This window comes from Danio rerio, chromosome 15 (genome assembly GCF_049306965.1).
Source record: "Danio rerio strain Tuebingen ecotype United States chromosome 15, GRCz12tu, whole genome shotgun sequence".
NCBI classification, from domain to species: domain Eukaryota; kingdom Metazoa; phylum Chordata; class Actinopteri; order Cypriniformes; family Danionidae; genus Danio; species Danio rerio.
In genome coordinates, this window is record NC_133190.1 from 17,627,501 (window position 1) to 17,647,137 (window position 19,637).

At 38.2% G+C, this 19,637-nt stretch overlaps 2 protein-coding genes across 3 annotated transcripts in view; both read left to right on the forward strand.

Moving 5' to 3' along the window:
* The window catches only part of c2cd3 (C2 domain containing 3 centriole elongation regulator), a 453,012-nt gene that overhangs the window by 335,008 nt on the left and 98,367 nt on the right, over window positions 1-19,637 (forward strand). The gene's annotated exons all lie outside the window — the stretch shown is intronic.
* The window catches only part of si:ch211-149e23.4, a 94,076-nt gene that overhangs the window by 71,223 nt on the left and 3,216 nt on the right, over window positions 1-19,637 (forward strand). For both annotated transcript variants that reach the window (XM_073923480.1, XM_001337576.7), the window contains exons 4-13: window positions 3,844-4,131; window positions 4,223-4,370; window positions 8,380-8,549; window positions 8,633-8,920; window positions 11,424-11,735; window positions 13,410-13,697; window positions 13,786-13,942; window positions 15,606-15,766; window positions 15,846-15,921; window positions 16,254-16,284. In XM_073923480.1, coding sequence (XP_073779581.1) covers window positions 3,844-4,131; window positions 4,223-4,370; window positions 8,380-8,549; window positions 8,633-8,920; window positions 11,424-11,735; window positions 13,410-13,697; window positions 13,786-13,942; window positions 15,606-15,766; window positions 15,846-15,921; window positions 16,254-16,284 — 1,919 coding nt within the window. The remainder of the gene's footprint in view (window positions 1-3,843; window positions 4,132-4,222; window positions 4,371-8,379; window positions 8,550-8,632; window positions 8,921-11,423; window positions 11,736-13,409; window positions 13,698-13,785; window positions 13,943-15,605; window positions 15,767-15,845; window positions 15,922-16,253; window positions 16,285-19,637) is intronic.

The following is a 19,637-nucleotide window of genomic DNA, read 5'->3' on the forward strand; positions in this document are numbered from 1 at the left end:
CAGCGTTTCTACCACTGTATGTAGTTTTTTCTCTTAGTCTCTGTGGTGCAATCGGTTAGCGCGTCCTGCTGTTGAAACTGCTTACACATGGACTGGGCATAGACCCTTGGCCATGTTCTGCCCAGCGTAACAAGATGATGTCAGGACTTAGCAGAATCTTTTCACGAGTAGGGAAGGCTAGCTCAGTTGATAGAGCATGAGACTCTTAATTTCAGAATTGTGGGATTGAGCTCCATGTTGTGCGTTTCTGTTTCCTCTTTCACTCTTATCAGGAGCTTTCATTTGGGTTCATCCAGCAGACCTTTTAAGGAAAAAGTTCAGCATTTCCACTACTCTAGCCTCTCTATGTCTCTGTGGCGCAATCGGTTAGCGCGTCCGGCTGTTAACTGAATGGTTGGTGGTACAAACCCACCCAGGAATGAACTAAGCTTTTCGCTGCCTTGAAACTGCTAATACATACACTGGGCAAAGATCCTGGAAAGTTCAGGGTTTCTACCACTGTAAGCAGGCTTTCTCTTAATCTTTGTGGTGCAATCGGTAAGCGTGTCCAGTTGTTAAAAGAAAGTTTGTGGTTCGAGCCCACCCAGGGTAAAACAAAGCATTACATTTGATCAATGTGTTACATCTGTTCTTTGCTACTTGCCGACTGTTTGTAAATTCAAGACTGCATTTCCTATATTTACAGTGTTAAAATCGCTATTGAAAACAGAAGTCTAATATCATCAACAATTAACATTTTGTTTAATCTTTTCATTACCTTTGTCAATTTGGGCATCAACTTCTGACGAATGCGGGGAACAGATGCGCGCAACACCTTCACAGAGAGAGCGAGCGATTGCGCGTGATGCCTAAAGCACGTGGGAGAGGCTCTGCCTTTGAGCTCTCAAAAAAGTCATTAAGTTTGACATGCTTCCCCCTTACACGCAACTTTTGTAAAGACAGTTGCTGTGTAAGAATCCTTGCTTGTAAAATATGCTTTAAAATGCTTAGTTTAAGCAAATTGGATGAACGTGTTCACGTGTGCAGATCTGAAGAGTGTCACTCTCGCTCACCGAAAACCACCGGAAAACCAGGCTGAATGCGCTGCACTGTGCGTGTTGCGTGCGTCTGTTCCCTAGCGACAATAACAAACGCCTGATATCGCCTGTTCGTGTTCCTCAAAGTTGTTTAGAATTAAATGTTTAGTAATACGCCTGATATCGCCTGTCCGTGTTCCTCAAAGTTGTTTAGAATTAAATGTTTAGTAATACGCCTGATATCGCCTGTCCGTGTTCCTCAAAGTTGTTTAGAATTAAATGTTTAGTGATGCTGTGACAACGCCTATGTGTGCCTTTTTTCATGCACCCCTTTGATGCTTTCTTTTATGTACTTGCCGCAGCACCGAAATTAGGCACCGAAATTCATACGCTGATTTAATACCAGTACATACCAGTTACCAAGGTACCTGTGCTATAATGGCATCGGGTTTCAGTACCCAACCCTAGTTTCAGGCATGTGAAATGCTTTTAAAAATGCTGAAAGTTGTCACACATCTAAATAAATGACCAGTTTAAATGCTGTCCTTCATCATTTGTTCCATTCTTTTATCCATAGTTGATCAAAAATGTAGATTAATGTCTTTAATTAAAAACTTGCCATACAATCTAGCATGCAGTGAGATTCAGGAACACAATTTTTTTTCTTTAGAAACTGAAAGTTACACATTTAAATATGTGCTGTACTTCATAATTTGCTCAATTATAATAATCCAAATTAGTGTCTTTAATAAAGAATTTAGCATACAATGTAGCTGTAATAAAGTCCGTTGTGTGGGAAGAAGGAGGCGGAGAACCAACACAGTTTTTAAACTATTTATTAATAACAGTGACGGCAGCTCCTCAAGGAGACTGCCGTCTAAACCAAAACAAACGGACAGCAGCTCCTCACTGAGATTGCCGTCAAACTGAAAGCAAAAATAAAATATCTCTGGGCCCAGTTCTCTCTCGACTTCCTCTGCCATCGTTCCTCCTCTTATAGTCCAGAGCTCCTTCCTTGGGATTCGAGACCGGTGCGCACTACAGGTGCATCCACTTACACGCGGCCTCATTCCGTTCCCATGGCTCTTGGCCACGCCCTCTCGCCACAGTAGCATACAAGTGAGATTCAGGGACACTAAACATACTAAAAGTGCTCACCTATCTTAAAACATCCCCAGTTTAAATGCTGTTCTACACTAATTATTACATTTTTTAACCCTGATTGCTAAAAATGTACATTTAATGTCTTTTAATTACATCCTGCTTTGATTTTTGCATTCTAGCACAACATTAACTGAAACAAATTTTTGGTTTGTAATCTTTGTGTACACACACATCTATAAATGCCATGTCTAAAAGTTGTAGGTTTTACACATAGCTGTAGTGGTGTTTTGTTGAACATGTTAACTAGGCCATTTCCATGCATTTTGGACCTACCATTTAGCCAAGCCAGAATACAAGTGGTTTGCACTGAAATACTACACACAAACGTCACCCAGTTGTTAAGTGAAGACACCCTTCTTGTATCATGACGTCTAAGGCCCCGTTTACACTAATGCGTTTTAGTTTAAAAACGCATACGTTTTGCTTTGGTTACGCCATCCGTCCACACTACGCCGGAGTTCTCGAGCGCCGAAAACGGAGCGTTTCGAAAACGCTGGAGAGGCCGTTTTCATTCTGAAATGCTGCTGCTCCGTCTCAGTGTTGATGATGGAAAACGGAGACATCTGAAAACGGAGGCGGGGCTGCAGACTTTTGCCTCTCTGATTGGGGCTTTTCCTCAATATTAAGTAGCCTAACACACACAGTTCAGTCCTGAATCTTCTCTGTGTAAGTTCAGACTTCGCAAGTTTGATCAAGGCTGCAGTTTCTTCTTCTCAGTTTGATATGGAAAACAGACTATACCGAGAACACGCGCCAATCTTCAAAGGGAACAGTGTACTTTATAACTTAATTCACATCACCCTCGCTACGTTGTTTCACTTTTTCAACAATAAAATGTAAACATGATTTAAGGAACTGCCTATTTTCATTTTAATATTAACAACTAAACAGACAGCAGAAATGTTGAGGCGTCGTTCAGCATAATAAGCATCATCTTCACTGTGTGGATATTTATAACAAAACGGAGCCGATAACAACCGTCTCCTTTCAATTTCAGTGAAAATACGAAACATACCCTCTCTTTTGCTGAATATCAGTTTTAATAATCGATAATGGCCATTATAAAAGTATAACATACAATAAGTTTATACATTATAGGAAATAAAGGCAAGCGATAAGTCAATATACAGAATGTACGTGCTTACATTAATCATTAACTTATCTTTGCGCTCAGCCAAAACACGTTACCTGAGAACAAGTAATAGATTCCAATGACCAAAGTCAGGGAATATGTCGTTAGATAAAGACAACAAGATGAATGAAATATCGTGTTTAATAAATATAAAGAGATTAGATCTAGCGGGAGATGCTTGATGAGAAGTCCGACTAGCAGAGCTCTCATCTGGGTAGATGGGCTGCAGCGCTTGCCAAAGAGTGTGTGTGTGGTCACGTGATGTGCGTTTTCAGCGTTTTGGTGTGGACAGAGAGCAGTTCAGAAACGCTGGGTAAAACGCGAGTGTGGACGCGAATCGTTTTCATTCTAAAACGCCGTTTTAAAACTAAAACACACTAGTGTAAACGGGGCCTAAGACCAGTGTCCTTGGTAAAGCTATAGTTAGCATCTCCAGCAGCTTTGTAAACTCTTCTCACTTGCCTACAGAAGAAAAGTGTGTTAAAATGAACCTCCCCTGTTATTTTTGGCACTTTTCTCTTTTTTTGACAGATTCTCCTGTTGTGAGCATGGAGACCGTCCTGATCCAAGAAGGAGGAGAAGACTTTCAGGAGGTCATCTGTAGAGCGACAGATGGCAGACCACATCCTAATATCACTTGGAAACTTCCTGAATTTAGAAACACGTTGCTTTTACAGAGAGACATCTCAGAATCAGACTCGGTTGTCAGTTCATATCGGTTTCCATCAGATTCTTATGAAGGAGAAAATGTGTCTTGCATTTTTGGCTACATGTTTTTCCCTTTCACAAGCACTAGGACAATCACCTTGCCTATATACTGTAAGTCAACCAAAAGTATCTATATGGATCAATTGCACACATGTAGTGGCAATATTTTAAACTGTTCCTAATTGGTTTATTTATCATCTAGATCTGTCCTATATTCAACTGAAGGACTTCGATCATGCTGTTAATAGTGAGAATCAGACGGTATTGGTATTTCAGGAGGGGGACTTCGACATTTCAGTTGGAATGGATGTTAGAGGCAACGTACCAAGTTATAAAATGATCTGTTCAAGGTTAGTTGTATAATATCATATCCTGCAAGTCATAAGTATGTCATGAACATAACTGTCAACTCTCCTGTTTTTCCAATGATTCAAGCTTTACCATTTTATCTCAATGTCATCCAATTAAATAATGTTCACTACATTTATTCTGTATTTCTAATCTATAGCTATGTTCCATCCAAAGATGCTAATTAAGTTTTGGCACAAAAATGGAATACTGCATAAAAGATATGCAAATAAAGTAGTCTCCATCTAAGAAGACAAAGAGAACAAAATCGTCACTTCCTGAATAACTGGCTCCAAATATCAGAAATAAAAGCATAATTTGCTGCGGCAGAGAAGCTGCGGGAATTTTTCTTTATTTAACAAATGCCTTGTACCTCAGAAGACAATGCCGACGTGAACACGTAGTGGTGTTTGAAGGCTTTAGATGCGGAGCACAGACGCTCTTGACAGTTCTGGAGGTAATTAATAATATAATATCATTAATAAGGCGAGGCAGTGGCGCAGTAGGTAGTGCTGTCGTCTCACAGCGAACCTTGGCTAAGTTGGCATTTCTGCGTGGAGTTTGCGTATTCTCCCTACGCGTGGTACAGGTGAATTGGGTAGGCTAAATTGTCCAGAGATGGGTTGCAGCTGGAAGGGCATCCACTGCGTAAAAAACTTGCTGGATAAGTTTTGGGTTCATTCCGCTGTGGCGACCTTGGGGAAAATGAATGAATGAATGAATGAATGAATGAATATTACTAATACTGAAAGGGTTAAGGCAGTTTAGAATGACCAAACCAACATTTCCCATGTTCTGCTCAGTCTGTTGGTTTTATCTATCTACACACATTTTATCATCACATGACCTTTTGTAACAAAATCTCATTTAATTTTTAACGACTTTTAATGCACATACTGGAATTTTGTTTGGTAAGTGTTTCCATCGTAGTTTTTGCACATCTTTATATTGAATAAAAAGTTTATCCTACTCTGTTATGCGCATTTTCTAAACTTCTATACTTCTTGGCAATTTTGTCAACCAATTTTTTATGCGCATATCAAAATGTGCATAAAAATAGATGAATGGAAACGTAGCTTATGAAAGGTGGCATTAAGTCTGGTTAATACTTCTGCATTGAGTGATCGGCGTGACCCACGGCGCATGCCTTGCGCATTGTCGTGCATTTATACTTCTGGGCGCTGTTTCTGTTGCTTTGCAATAACACTTCCAAAATGCTAGCTTGCAGCGGGTTTTATTATATTCCTGTGTCGAGTTTACGCTGGTGTTATTTTTTTTCCTGAATGCTACCTTATTATAGAAGTAACTCAAACTCAAACTTGAGGCGGGAACCGAGGGACGTGCAACAACTTTAATCATGAAGTAAACACAAAACAAAACATCTTCACAAGACTCGATGCTCACTTCCAACGGGTTCACGCAGCTCTTGGTCCTGCCCACACTCGTCAGTGAAACCAAACCGACCAATCACAGAGCTTGCGCTATGCGTTGTTGCGATGTGTAGTTACATTTTTCAAGAGGTGCGCATCAGCGTTGGCGAGGGCTATGCTTCCACTCATCACACATTGGCGATCCTCATTACACACATAGTACCGTCGAATAACCAGGAGGCACACATTGCTCTAAATGTAATATAATTAGCCATACAACCTGTTATATAACCTCAGAATCTGTCAATTTATGTAATAGATGCATTTCCCCAAGCTGCTTTCGTTAAACAGACAAACGCACGTAATAGCATTAAAACATGTCCACCTTGTCATTTAATCTTAAACAGAGCTTATATTAAATGAGCATAACCAGTTAGAAAAGTAGGGGTGGCACGATGGCTCAGTGGTTAGAACTATAACCTCACAGCAAGAAGGTTGCTGGTCTAAGTCCCAGCTGGACCAGTCACCATTTCTGTGTGGAGTTTTGCTGTTCTCCCAGTGTTCACGTGACTTTGCTCTGGGTGCTTTGGTTTCCCCCACAAGTCCAAAGACATGCGATATAGGTGAATTGGGTAAACAAAATTGTCCGTAGTGTACGAGTGTGTGTGAATATGAGAGTATATATGTGTTTCCCAGTACTGGGTTGTGGCTGGAATGGCATCCGCTGTGTAAATCATATGCTGGAATAGGAACAGGGCTGGACTGGAGCAAAAAATTGGTCCTGGCATTTTGGACCAAAGCGACCCACTACATTCAATCAAAATGCTATCTATCTGTGCATGTTATATATATATATATATATATATATATATATATATATATATATATATATATATATATATATATATATATATATATATATATATATATATATATATATAATAAATACAAACATTAATCTCAATTTAATTGTTGTATACTTTCCATAAAGATTTTATACACTTCTAAAAAGTACACTTGATTCATTTATTTTCCTTCGCTTTAGTCCCTCATTTATCAGGTTTGCCACAGCGGAATGAACTGCCAACAATTCCAGCATTTGTTTTATGCAGCAGATGCCCCTCCAGCCACAACCCAGTATTGGAAAACAGACATACACACTTATTCACACACACACACACACACACACACACAAAACACACACACACACACACACACACACACACACACACACACACACACACACACACACACACACACACACATACACACACACACACACTCATACACTACATCCAAATTAGCTTATTCAATACACTATTCACTCAGCCTATATTAAATAATAAACATAACAAAAACTCATACTCACAGAGAAAACTCACAGAGAACAGTGTACTTTATAACCTCATTGAACTCATCCTGCTTGCTGTTTCATTATCTTAACAATGAAAACATAATATAAGGAAATTAGTTTAATTTTGATATTATGATTAACAGACACCAAACATCCTCATGTAGCTTTATATTTATATGACCGTCATCTGCACTCTGCATATTTATAACAAAACAGTGCCTATAAAATAACTGCCTCCTTTTACTTTCATTGAAAAGATTGAACTTTACCCTGTCTCTTTTGCTGAACATCAGTTTTAATAATCAATAATGGCCATTATAAAAGTATAACGTACAATAAATTTGTACAAAAAAGGTAAGCAATCAATCAATGTGCAGAATCAGTGTACATGGTTACATATATTAATATATTAGCTTATCTTTGCACTCAGTCTAAACAGAGTTACCTGAGAACAAGTGATTCAAAAGACAGAAGAGTCGTTAGATAGAGACAACAAGATAAATTCAATATTACATTTAACAAGTATAGTGAGATGAGATCCAGCAGTAGATCTTTGTAAACTGTCCGACATGCACTATACTCTCACCTAGGGTTTATGCTCAAAGCACCAGCTGAACTACTGGCTGCAACTCTTGGCAGAGGCAGAGTATGTGTGGTCACGGGATTTGCGTTTTTAGGCGTGTACTAGTATGAACGGAAAACTTTTCAGAACTGCTAAATGAAACGCCAGTGTGTTTCCTGCAGTTTCACTGTGCCTCCTATCCGTTTCTTCTCCATCTCTGACCCTCGACTATTTTGACAAATACACACCGACGTTGCACGCTCACACAGAGCCCAAAATACTAGGAGTTTGTGATTGGGCCAGCCCAATGTCAATAAAGAAAAGAACCAATGGGCTGCAGTGTCGCATGGGCCTGCCCAGTCAGTCTGTCAGAAAAAAACCCATCTTACTTTCAGAGAGTCACAGATCACAGCATTGTCAAATAATAAGGCAGAAAAAACGATAGACTGCTAAGCCTTTTATGGGCCGATCAGATCTAAGACGATGATCAGCCCGGCCCAAAAAGTATGCCAGTCCGCTCCTGGTTAGGAAGGTAATAGAATGGTTTATTTTTATATCCCAGTGTTGACAGGCCTGGGCATGAAATAATAATTAAATAAGAAAATATTCAAGACAATAATAGATGTAATCAACATTATCATGCATTGTTCAAATCAAAACTTTAGATTCTAGTGTGCTGACTAAAGCATGAATGCTTGATCTACAATTTTGTATCACTTAATCAGGGAAGACCAACCACTGCCTGAGGATGTAGATGTGGTTGGCAACAATATCTTTATCCGAAGACCTGTAGATGTGCATCTTGCTGGAGAGTATTTGTGTCAGGCTTCATACCGAAAACATCGAGTTTCCCTGAGGTTCACAATTGAAGTAAATCCAAAAGTCATGTTGCCAGGTAATACATTTACTGTTCATCATCACACTGAATTGTACGCTCTACAACTAAAGATACTAACATTGACCTAATTTGATTTTCAGTGACATTTCCTCCAAATATCAGTGTGGATTTGGTAGAAAAATCTGATCACATTCGCATTGAGTGTTTGGCTTCCAATGCAATTCCTGCAGCAAGCGTGTCCTGGGTTCTTCCCCAAGAGATCAACAGTACTGTTCAGTCTGACGTCACATCCTTTAATGGATCCTTTTCTGTCAGAAGTGTGTTGAATGTGCCTACATGCTTGACCCGTGAATATGTCATTGAGTGTGTAGTCAACCATACTGTCTTCATGGAACAAGAGAGCCGGCAGATTGCTCTTCCTGTGTGTGGTAAGATGTTGTCATCACTATAGCCATTGTGAAGAATGCCTTGTTGTTCTCTGTGTTAGGTTGAAATGTTCAAGCGTGTTGCAGGATTACATGCAGCATGCATAAAGGATAAATAGTTAGAAAAGAAAGAAAGAAAGAAAGAAAGAAAGAAAGAAAGGAATGGATGGACAAGAAAACGCTTTGTGCCGTTACAATAATAAGAAGCTATGTGTGTGTGCAGGTGTGGTGTATAAATAGTCTGTGTAATGAATCCTTGATCAGCTGTGTGTGAAACCATTGGAGAATATATATATATATATATATATATATTAGGGATGTGCGGAGCAGCCGGTATTTGTATCTGTATTTGTATTTGTTGAGGGGTAAAAGTATTTGTATTTGTATTCGAGTGAAATTCAAAATGGCGTAAAAATATATATATTTTTCTATTACACTTCTAATTTATGTTATAGTGTAAGTATTGTTTAATTATACCCATTATAATACTCATGGATATGCAATATTGGTTGATGTTTTTGAACATGTAACAAGTAACGTCATTGAAAACATATAAGCCTTTACCTCATCCATGGTTAAACCAATAACTAAAATACCATTGTGAATATTATGAACCCCACCACCACCGTTCTTGTTGAAGGACGCTGAATAGACAGAATAAAAACAAATAATACTTCAACGAACTGTTCTTTTTTTAAAAGAACTTCTTTCTAATGCACAGAATACCAAAAACTAAAATTAACTAAATAAAACTAAATAAACCCCTGACTGGGAGGTCTGGCAGAACAAAAGTAAAAGTAAACTGACTTGCCAGAGCAGAATGTGGCTGTGTTGATGGTTTGGTGCTTGTGGAAAATTTAGCAGATCATGGCTGTGCTGATTGAGGGGATTGATGCTTGTGGGGGGTTGGCAGACAGTATCAGGAGAGGATGCTTTAAGTGCATGTGATAATACATTACATAGAGGGTTGCGTGGTGGCACAGTGAGTAACGCTGTCGCCTCACAGCAAGAAGGTTGCCGGTTCGAGCCTTGGCCGAGTTAGTTGGCATTTCTATGTGGAGTTTGCATGTTCTCCCCATGTTGGCGTGGGTTTCCTCCGGGTGCTTTAGTTTCCCCCAGTCCAAACACATGCAATATAGGTAAATTGTCCCTAATGTGTGTGAAAGAGAGTGTATGGATGTTTCCAAGTGCTGGGTAGCAGCTGGAAGGGCATCCACTGCGTAAAACACATTTTGGATAAATTGGCGGTTCATTCCACTGTGGCAACCCCAGATTAATAAAGGAACTAAGCCAAAAAGAAAATGAATGAATATGCATAAAAGATGTTGACAGACGTTTGATATCTCTGCCTCTGCTGATTTCACTTTTGCATACATTACATACAGTATCACTTTGTTTTATCTGCAGCACCACTGACTGTAAAATGAACTTGAACAAGTTTTTTTGTTTGTTTTATTTTGTTGTTTTTTTGACTGGTGGAGGACCAAGAAATGGCTCAGCAGACGTCTCACTCTTTTCTATTTCGGTGCCCAACTGTATTTGAGGAGTTTCAAGTTCATAAATGATGGGAAGCTATGCTAAGGTTAACTAGCCTATAGCAAATACATTGCTGTCTGCAAAAGACAGTAATTTAGACGTACCATAAAACTCCCATAAGTGCATACTATTCGACACAACTGCACAAGCATCGTTTTAACCTTTATAAACGAACATTAACGTTACTCTGTCAACAGTCTATTGTCTAAATTACCGCGCTAACAGAGCTAACGTTGCGTAAACAGAGCACCCGATTGCAGACGTCAATAATGCAGCATAATGGAATATCCCGATCAAACTCCAGTTCAACTCCGCTACAAGTTTATAAACTGCCTCTGGAGCCCAGGTAAGGTACAAAAATCTGTTTAACAAAAATAGAGATGCAGTAAAGTATTTTTTCACTTAGCCAAGCCTTCTCTGTTGCTGTTCGGAGAAGCATGTATATATAGTTTATTTTTTTTTAAATCAGGCACTACGAACTACCTATTAAAAACTTCAGTAAACCAAAAGGATCACCCAGGGTCCTAGGCAGACCCAATTGTCAGGGGGGACTCGATTTCTCATGACACCGAAACAGGTGTGTGTGTGAGTTGCATGATGGGAAATGTACTTCATAAAGTGACAGAATTGTATTCCGGGTGAAGCTGCAAGCCTGGATCACTCGTGATCATGATAGATGGATGGATGGCAGATATGAACAAAATGTCAATAAACAGAAAGAAAGAAAGAAAGAAAGAAACAAACAAACAAACCAAAAAGAAGGGCGGAAGGATGGCATGAACAAAGCAATGAATGGATGTATTGACAGATAGAAAAAACAATGGACAGAAGGGTGAACAGATAAGCACAATTTGATAGATGGACAGAATGAAGGTTTCCTGAATGACAGATAGATGGATAAAATAAAGCACAGCTAGCTATCTATCAGACATTCTCACATTATATTTGTTTGTTTTTTTCTTGTTTGCAGCTCCACCCAATATTACCCTGCAGTGCAGTACTGAATGGGACAGTGGTGTTGCATACGTTCAGTTGGTGTGTTCAGTGCAGAGCCAGACTCCAGTAGTGGCCATTAGCTGGGCTGCACAGTGCCTTGGCAATGACATCAGCTCCAGTCAGTTTGAAATGAGTCAAACCCAGTTTCAGCCAAGTCATATGATTGCTGCTCAGAGCGTGGCACGTATTCCTATTTACACTCATGGCGGATGCAGCGTGACCTGTTCGATCGAGCTTCAGGGGTTAGAGAAACCAGAGAACAAAAGCATTGTCCTCCCATCCTTAGGTAAGTTTTGTCATTACATTGTCCTCAAGATAATCATACTGAATATTTAAAGATAAAAGGACCCAAAAATGAAAATAAAAGTGAACATCATTCACTTATTAACCTTTATTGGAGTATCTTTCTGATGTTAAAGGCACAATATTTTCAAAAACATCCAAAAACCACTAAGAATCGTGTTGTATATTTTGCTGACTTTTTTATTACATTATTGCAAATGTTTTGAAGAATTAAGAGAAATTATCAATATTAACCAGTGACAAAGATTGTGATGGATGTAAGTCTTGTAGGATGTAATGAAGAAAACAACTCCTATGATTTTAATCAAGGCATCATCAAACGAAGGCTGCATGTCAGTCAGCACCCTAGCTCCATTCATCAGTAGGTCGTGTACACGAATTTGGCCACTGGTAAGGGTAGTATTAAGCTTGGTTCACTACACAGTGACCATGAGAATGTCCTTATTGTACTTTAATATACAATATACTACAATATAGCTAAATAATATGATAATATGGTTCATTTAACAGCAACATTTCAACCATTAAATCATTATTAATTTTTGCTAGTTTTTTCCTAACCTGTCTAGCCATGTTTGTTTAAGGTTAAAAATAAATTAATACATTTTTAGAAAAGCATCTCTCCTTTGTCAGTGCGTTTTATGAAATTAGTCACGTAATTCATATTTTACACTTCCTTTAAGGGAATGTAGTGCGTATCGATGTGCCTTGATTTTCACAGTGCATTGTGAGACATTTAGGGCCCTAAGTTTTTTGTCAATTCAACAATTTTGCAACTGAGACAGCACATAAAACCTGATCACTGCACTGACTACTGAACAATGGTGCTTATAGATGCATCCTATGCCTTTATTTGTTGTGAATATTTGCCCTCTAATGGCAAAAATTACATACTGTGCCTTCAAACAGTACATTTCAAAAACATTAATTTCATTAAATCATGCGTAAAGCTGTAAAAGCGTGAACAATAAGTTGCTGAGATTTTACGTGGATGTTGATGTATGTCCAATTAAAACTAAATATCAAGTTGGGGGCAGGGCTATCTTATTGCACATAATTACCAGTCACACTTTATTTTGATGGTTCGTTTGTTAAATTTAAGTTACATTGTATCTACATGCCAACTAATTGTCATTAGATTATAAGTAGACTGTTAGGGTTGGGTTTAGGGTTCGTGTAAATTCACATGTACTTGCAAAGTATCTTATAGTCGGTTAAATGTCTGTTAATGGAGCAGTATCAACAGATATTAGGCAGACAGTCTACTAATACTCAAATGAACCATCAAAATGAAGCATTACCTCATTACCTAGTAGCAAACTAATGGTAAGAGAGGCATGTTTAAGAATATTATGGCTATAGTCATCAATGCAAAATGATTTGCAACTCTAGCCATGGAAGCAAATTATCAGACTAAAGATTAACAAAACAAACCTTTTTTTTTCAAGGGATCAACTTGCACAGGTTATTTGTTCACCTTAAGAATATCACTATTCTCTAGCAAAATAAACATTGTAAATAATGATTTCACATCCAATACAATATTAGGAAACTTATTGTCATGGATGAACACTATTCCCTTGCATGCTGACTTTAAGAGTTAGGATAAAACACTGGCCTACACATTATTAAGAAAGGAGTATATCTTGTTTATTAGGGCCGTCTGCAATCCTTGCATTTGTGGCTGAAGAGAGATACACTCATATCTGGCATGCAGTGTGTGGGTACAGCGGTTATGGAGTCATACCCAACATCTCCTGGATCCTTCCTGAAAACGATGCTGCAGTTCAAGCAATCACTGAGTACAAGTACGATGGAATTAAAGTAGAAGTCAATTCGACTTACGAATTTCAGCTCAACCAGTTCGAGGGGAAGGATTTGATCTGTGTGGTCCAGAGAGAGCTCGACTGGGAAGAGAGACGGACAATACAAGTTCCAAAATTCTGTAAGGGTTTCTCTGTGTTTGCTGTGATTGTTTGTTCAGTAAAGGTATTTTGGTTGCTTAATGAAATCTGCCTTTTACTTTCACCCAGATATCTCATCTGTTGAGGTTTTAAACAAAACCACAGTTGATCGCAGAAGTCACGGCCAGCGTGAGCATCGAGTAGAGCTGCAAGAAAACCTCTCCAATCAGAAGATACTTCTTCAAGCCCATGGCAATGCAACATCTTACTGGACAATATGTTACAGGTATGGGCAATTCATAGTTATTCATTCATGTACTAAATGTCAATTAATGTATTAAATCATGTTAGTGCAAAAAAACACATTATGATACCCAGTAGAGAATGGAGTTTTGTTAAGAGTAATGTTTCAAAAAAGGGATTTACTAGATCTTAATGAGGATTCGTTACATACCCTTAGCACAATATGCTCTCTTAAATCTGTAGGAAGTCTTTATTTTAGGACAAAGACAAGTTACATACTGTAGATTTAAATTGCCCATGTTATAAGACTCAGTGAGCTGTATATTTGAAAAGGATATTTTTGAAAAACAAATCTCATCTCATCCCTAACTTTTATGATTTTACATTATAAAAAGGAGCTATTCAGTTTAATGTTTAAGCTACTCGTTTCCAAACAGTTTCTTAAATGAAAGAAATCTGAAATCCAATAGAATATATTAATATTAATAGACTGAGGGACAAAATGATGGATGGATGGATGGATGGATGGATGGATGGATGGATGGATGGATGGATGGATGGATGGAAAGACACTAGACAGACGAATAGATAGATAAACAATGGATGGAATGAAGGACAAAATGATTGTTGAATGAATGGATAGATAGATAGATAGATAGACAGACAGACAAAATGATGGATGGATGGATGGAAAGACACTAGACGGACAGATGAATAAATAGATGAACATAACAATTGATGGAATAAAGGACAAGATGATGATGGATGGATGGATGGATGGATGGATGGATGGATGGATGGATGGATGGATAGATTGATGGATGGAAAGACACTAGACAGATGAATAAATATATGAACAAAACAATGGATGGACTGAAGGACAAGATGATGGATGGAAATACATTAAACAGACCAATAGATAGATAAACAATGGATGGAATAAAGAGCAAAATGATGGTTGGATGAATGGATAGATAGATAGACAGACAGACAAAATGATGGATGGATGGATGGATGGAAAGACACTAGACGGACAGATGAATAAATAGATGAACAAAACAATGGATGGAATAAAGGACAAGATGATGGATGGATGGATGGATGGATGGATGGATGGATGGATGGATGGATAGATTGATGGATGGAAAGACACTAGACAGATGAATAAATATATGAACAAAACAATGGATGGACTGATAGACAAGATGATGGATGGAAATACATTAAACAGACCAATAGATAGATAAACAATGGATGGAATAAAGAGCAAAATGATGGTTGAATGGATAGATAGATAGATAGATAGATAGATAGATAGATAGATAGATAGATAGATAGATAGATAGATAGATGATAGATAGATAGATAGATAGATAGATAGATAGATAGATAGATAGATAGATAGATAGATAGATAGATAGATAGATAGATAGATAGATAGATAGATAGATAGATAGATAGATAGATAGATAGATAAATAGATAGATAAATAGATAGATAAATAGATAGATGGATGGATGGATGGATGGATGGAAAGACACTAGACAGACAGATGAATAGATGAACAAAACAAGGGATGGAATGAAAGACAAAATGATTGTTGGATGGAAAGACATTAAACAGACCAATAGATAGATAAACAAAACTCTTGGGGACCAAAATATCAGTGGTCTTTGAGACGTTCCTCTAAACACATCTTATTTCAGAGAGGACGGCTCAGCAGCACACACAGTCGGCATGGCATTGGTTTTTACAGCCCCAGCATCCGAACTGGACACAGGACTGTACATATGCCATGTCTCGTATCATCACCACATGGCCAAAGTCTTCCTTCGTGTGGATGTAACAAGTGAAGAGACTCAACACCGTAAGTTCAGCACTCATCAGTCATCAACATGGGAATAATACACATATAATGCACTAGAATGAATGAACTGTTCCCACAGTAATATTCATCACTATCTGCTTCACGACGGCTGCTGCCATCTCCATCATCTTGATCATCCTTTTGTTTGTCGTCTGGTGAGTACAAATGCTTTCTCACAAGCTTAGATAAGATTTTGTTGTTGTGTAACTTTTTGGGGGGAAATACTACCATACAGGTGAGATTAGTGGAGGCAAACAGGAAGTAAGGTAGCTTACCTAGACCAATGACATGCATAGTGTTCATAAACAGGATATACGGTGGCTTCTGCAGGCTGGCAGATTAAAAAAACCACACGAACCAAGAGTCGCTACACACGCGACACAAACAGATTGTCTCAGCAGTGGAGATTGATGACAATTTAAAATGGGAGAGTATCTGTGGCTTTTTCTTCTCATAACAACATTCTTGATCTTTTTTTGCTTTCCAGCAAATGTGGGAACAGTCACTCTTCACAACAGGTAATTGGACAGATTTGACTGCATTATTACAGGAGTTGGTAACACTTTACATTAAGGTTCCATTTGTAAACATGAGCTTTACATTGAAATAAAGATCTATATATTCATTTACAATTAGACATTTCTTAATATTAATGAAATATTACTGCATATATGCAATATTATCCAGACCTAAAAATTCTTTCACCATTTATTGCCTTCACAAATCTGTTTGAGTTTCTTCTGTGAACACAAAAGAAGATATTTTGAAGAATGCAGAAAGCCTGTAACTATTGACTTCCATAGTATTTGTTTTTCCTACCATGGATGTCAGTTGTGACATGTTTTGAACAGTTCAGAATATCTTATTTTCTGTTCAAACTCATAAAAGTAGCACGTGTGGTCGAGTAAATAGTAAGTGCATTTTATTTTGGGTGAACTATCCATTTATGAGGGAAAATAACTACAATCCTATGAAGAATTGCAAATGGCACAACTGAATTTAAAATGTCTGCAAAAAACTTCCTATAAAGTTTGTTGTATCAAAGAAGTTTATACAAAATACACAAATTTATACAAATAAGTATTTTGAGAGCACAAATAGACAAACCTGATTATGTCATTTGCAATGCTTTATGACATTGGGCAAAGCTACAGTTGTGTTATCTCTGGTTGGTGGAATGTTCTTTAGAGCATCCTGGGTAATGTAGTTTTTAAAAGTAAGTTGATTTAATGTGAACATGACTCGTTAAAAGCACAAGCTGTAGCTAGCTCAGCGCACAACAGGTCTTGTTGTATTGGTTTATCATTTATATTTAATAAAAATATAAAAATCCTCTGAAAAAAAGAAGAATGCTTTACTTTCGAAAAACGAAAGTTATTATTCACTTATTAATTTTCTTGTCGGCTTAGTCCCTTTATTAATTCGGGGTCGCCAAAACGGAAGTTATCACATCTTTTTTAGTAATTGTATAATGCCAAAACTGAAAATAAAAATTTATCTTCCCAAATAATGGACTTATTATGCTTATAATGGAGCTAACATTAACTAACAATCAACAGTTATATATATGGCTAAATATATGGCTTTTTTTATTTATAAACAGCATAATGTCAACTCAGACTTATTGTTAATATATGCCGAGGTCTAAAGTTTTCGAGAACCGACAAATATGTACCCTGAGCACATTTTCTTGCAGTCTCTTACAATTTTGACAATCTCAAGAACATGGGGCACATTTTCTCACATGCACAATTTCTCATAAATCTACCAAAGGCTGCTGCATACATTTTTAGCAAATCTTAACATCTTTCTTGTCCACATCTGTAAAAGAAGCCGGTTGGCTTGATGTTATGCATTATACACTCACCGGCCTCTTTATTAGGTACACCTTACTATTACCGGATTGGACTCCCTTTTGCCTTCAGAACTACCTTAATTATTCGTGGCATAGATTCATCAAGGTTCTGGAAATATTCCTCAGAGATATTGGATCAAATTAAGAGGATAGCATCATGCAGTGGGTGCAGATTTGTCGGCTGCACATCCGTGATGCAAATCTCCTGTTCCACCTCATCCCAAAGGTGCTCTATTGGATTGAGATCTGGTGACTGTGGAGGCCATTTGAGTACAGTGAACTCATTGTCATGTTCAAGGAACCATTCTGAGATGATTCACCTTTTATGACATGCCAAGTTATCCTGCTGGAAATAGCCATCAGAAGATGGGTACACTGGTCATAAAGGGATGGTCATGGTCAGCACCAATACTCAGGTAGGCTGTGGTGTTGACACAATGCTCAATTACTGATGGGCCCAAAGAGTGCCAAGAAAATATCCCCCATACTATTAAACCCACCACTACCAGCCTGAACTGTTGATACAAAGCAGGAAGGATCCATACTTTAATGTTGTTGACGCCAAATTCTGACCCTACCATCTGAATGTTGCAGCATAAATCTCAAGACTCACCAGACCAGGCAACATTTTTCCAATCTTCTATGGTCCAATTTTGGTGAGCCTGTGTGAATTGTAGCCTCAGTTTACTCTTAGCTGACAGGAGTGACACCTGCTGTTGCCCATCCCCTCAACGTTGGACGTGTTGTGCATTCAGAAATGCTCTTCTGCAGACCCTAATGCAGACCTCGATTGTAACAGATGGTTATTTGAGTTACTGTTGCCTTTCTATCAGCTCGAACTAGGCTGGCCAGTCTTCTCTGACCTCTGGCATCAACAAGGCATTTGCGCCCACAGAACTGCCCTCACTGAATATTTTCTCTTTTTCAGCCAATTCTCTGTGAAACCTAGAGATGGTTGTGTGGGAAAATCCCAGTAGATCAGCAGTTTTTGAAATACCCGGACCAGCCCATCTGGCACCGACAACCATGCCAAGTCACTAAAATCTTCTTTCTTCCCCATTCTGATGCTCAGTTTGAACTGCACCAGGTCGTCTAGACCATGTCTACATGCTGAAATGCATTGAGTGGTTGCAATGTGATTGGCTAATTAGACATTTGCATTGGGTAGTTAGACATAATAAAGTGGCCGAAGAGTATATCAGCTTGATATTGACTGACCAATCCAACCCCCTTCTCTTAACCCAACCAATATTGTTTTCAAAAGCAAACTAGAATAGTAAAGCCATTGCAGCTGTATGCTTCTACCATGACCTCATGCTGCTTTTTTTGGGGTTACATTTTACCTGGTTTCTGGAACTATCCTTCGCCGGACCGCTATTCATCAAAACTACCAAGAAAACCAGTCATGCTGAAAAAGCCGTCCATATGGAGGTAAGCAATCAGCAGTGTTACCCAGTAGGCTTCGTTTTACTCACAAAATGCAGCCATATGTACCCACGAGCACATATTTTTTGGTTCTCAAAAATGTAGTCCTAGGAACATTTTCCTAATCTGCATTCCATAACGCACATCTTGCAGAGTAAAGCCTGACAGGCTTATAAGTAGACCAAAATAAAGCGGAAGACTGCAGGTACAATACACAATCTAGATTATATACAATCTAGATGTACAATACACAAACTTATTACATGGCTACTTGTCACAAAAGTGAACAATTACACAAAACACTGGTAATAATTGGCTAACTCTTTAACTAAACATGTAGCTTAAAGAAAGATAAAATGCTGAATGCAGCCCACACTAATCTACACATTATTCGGTAAAGAACAGTGACATGATAGATGATCATATAAATGTGTATAAGAATATACTCATTATTGGTCAAAATCATTCATCGTACATGGATGAGCCTGTGTTATTAGTTTCAGCGGTTGTTATCTGACATACCTTTGAAAGTTGTGACTGACCAATCAGAATCAAGCATTATAGCTTATAAGCTGTGCAAAAATTATGGCT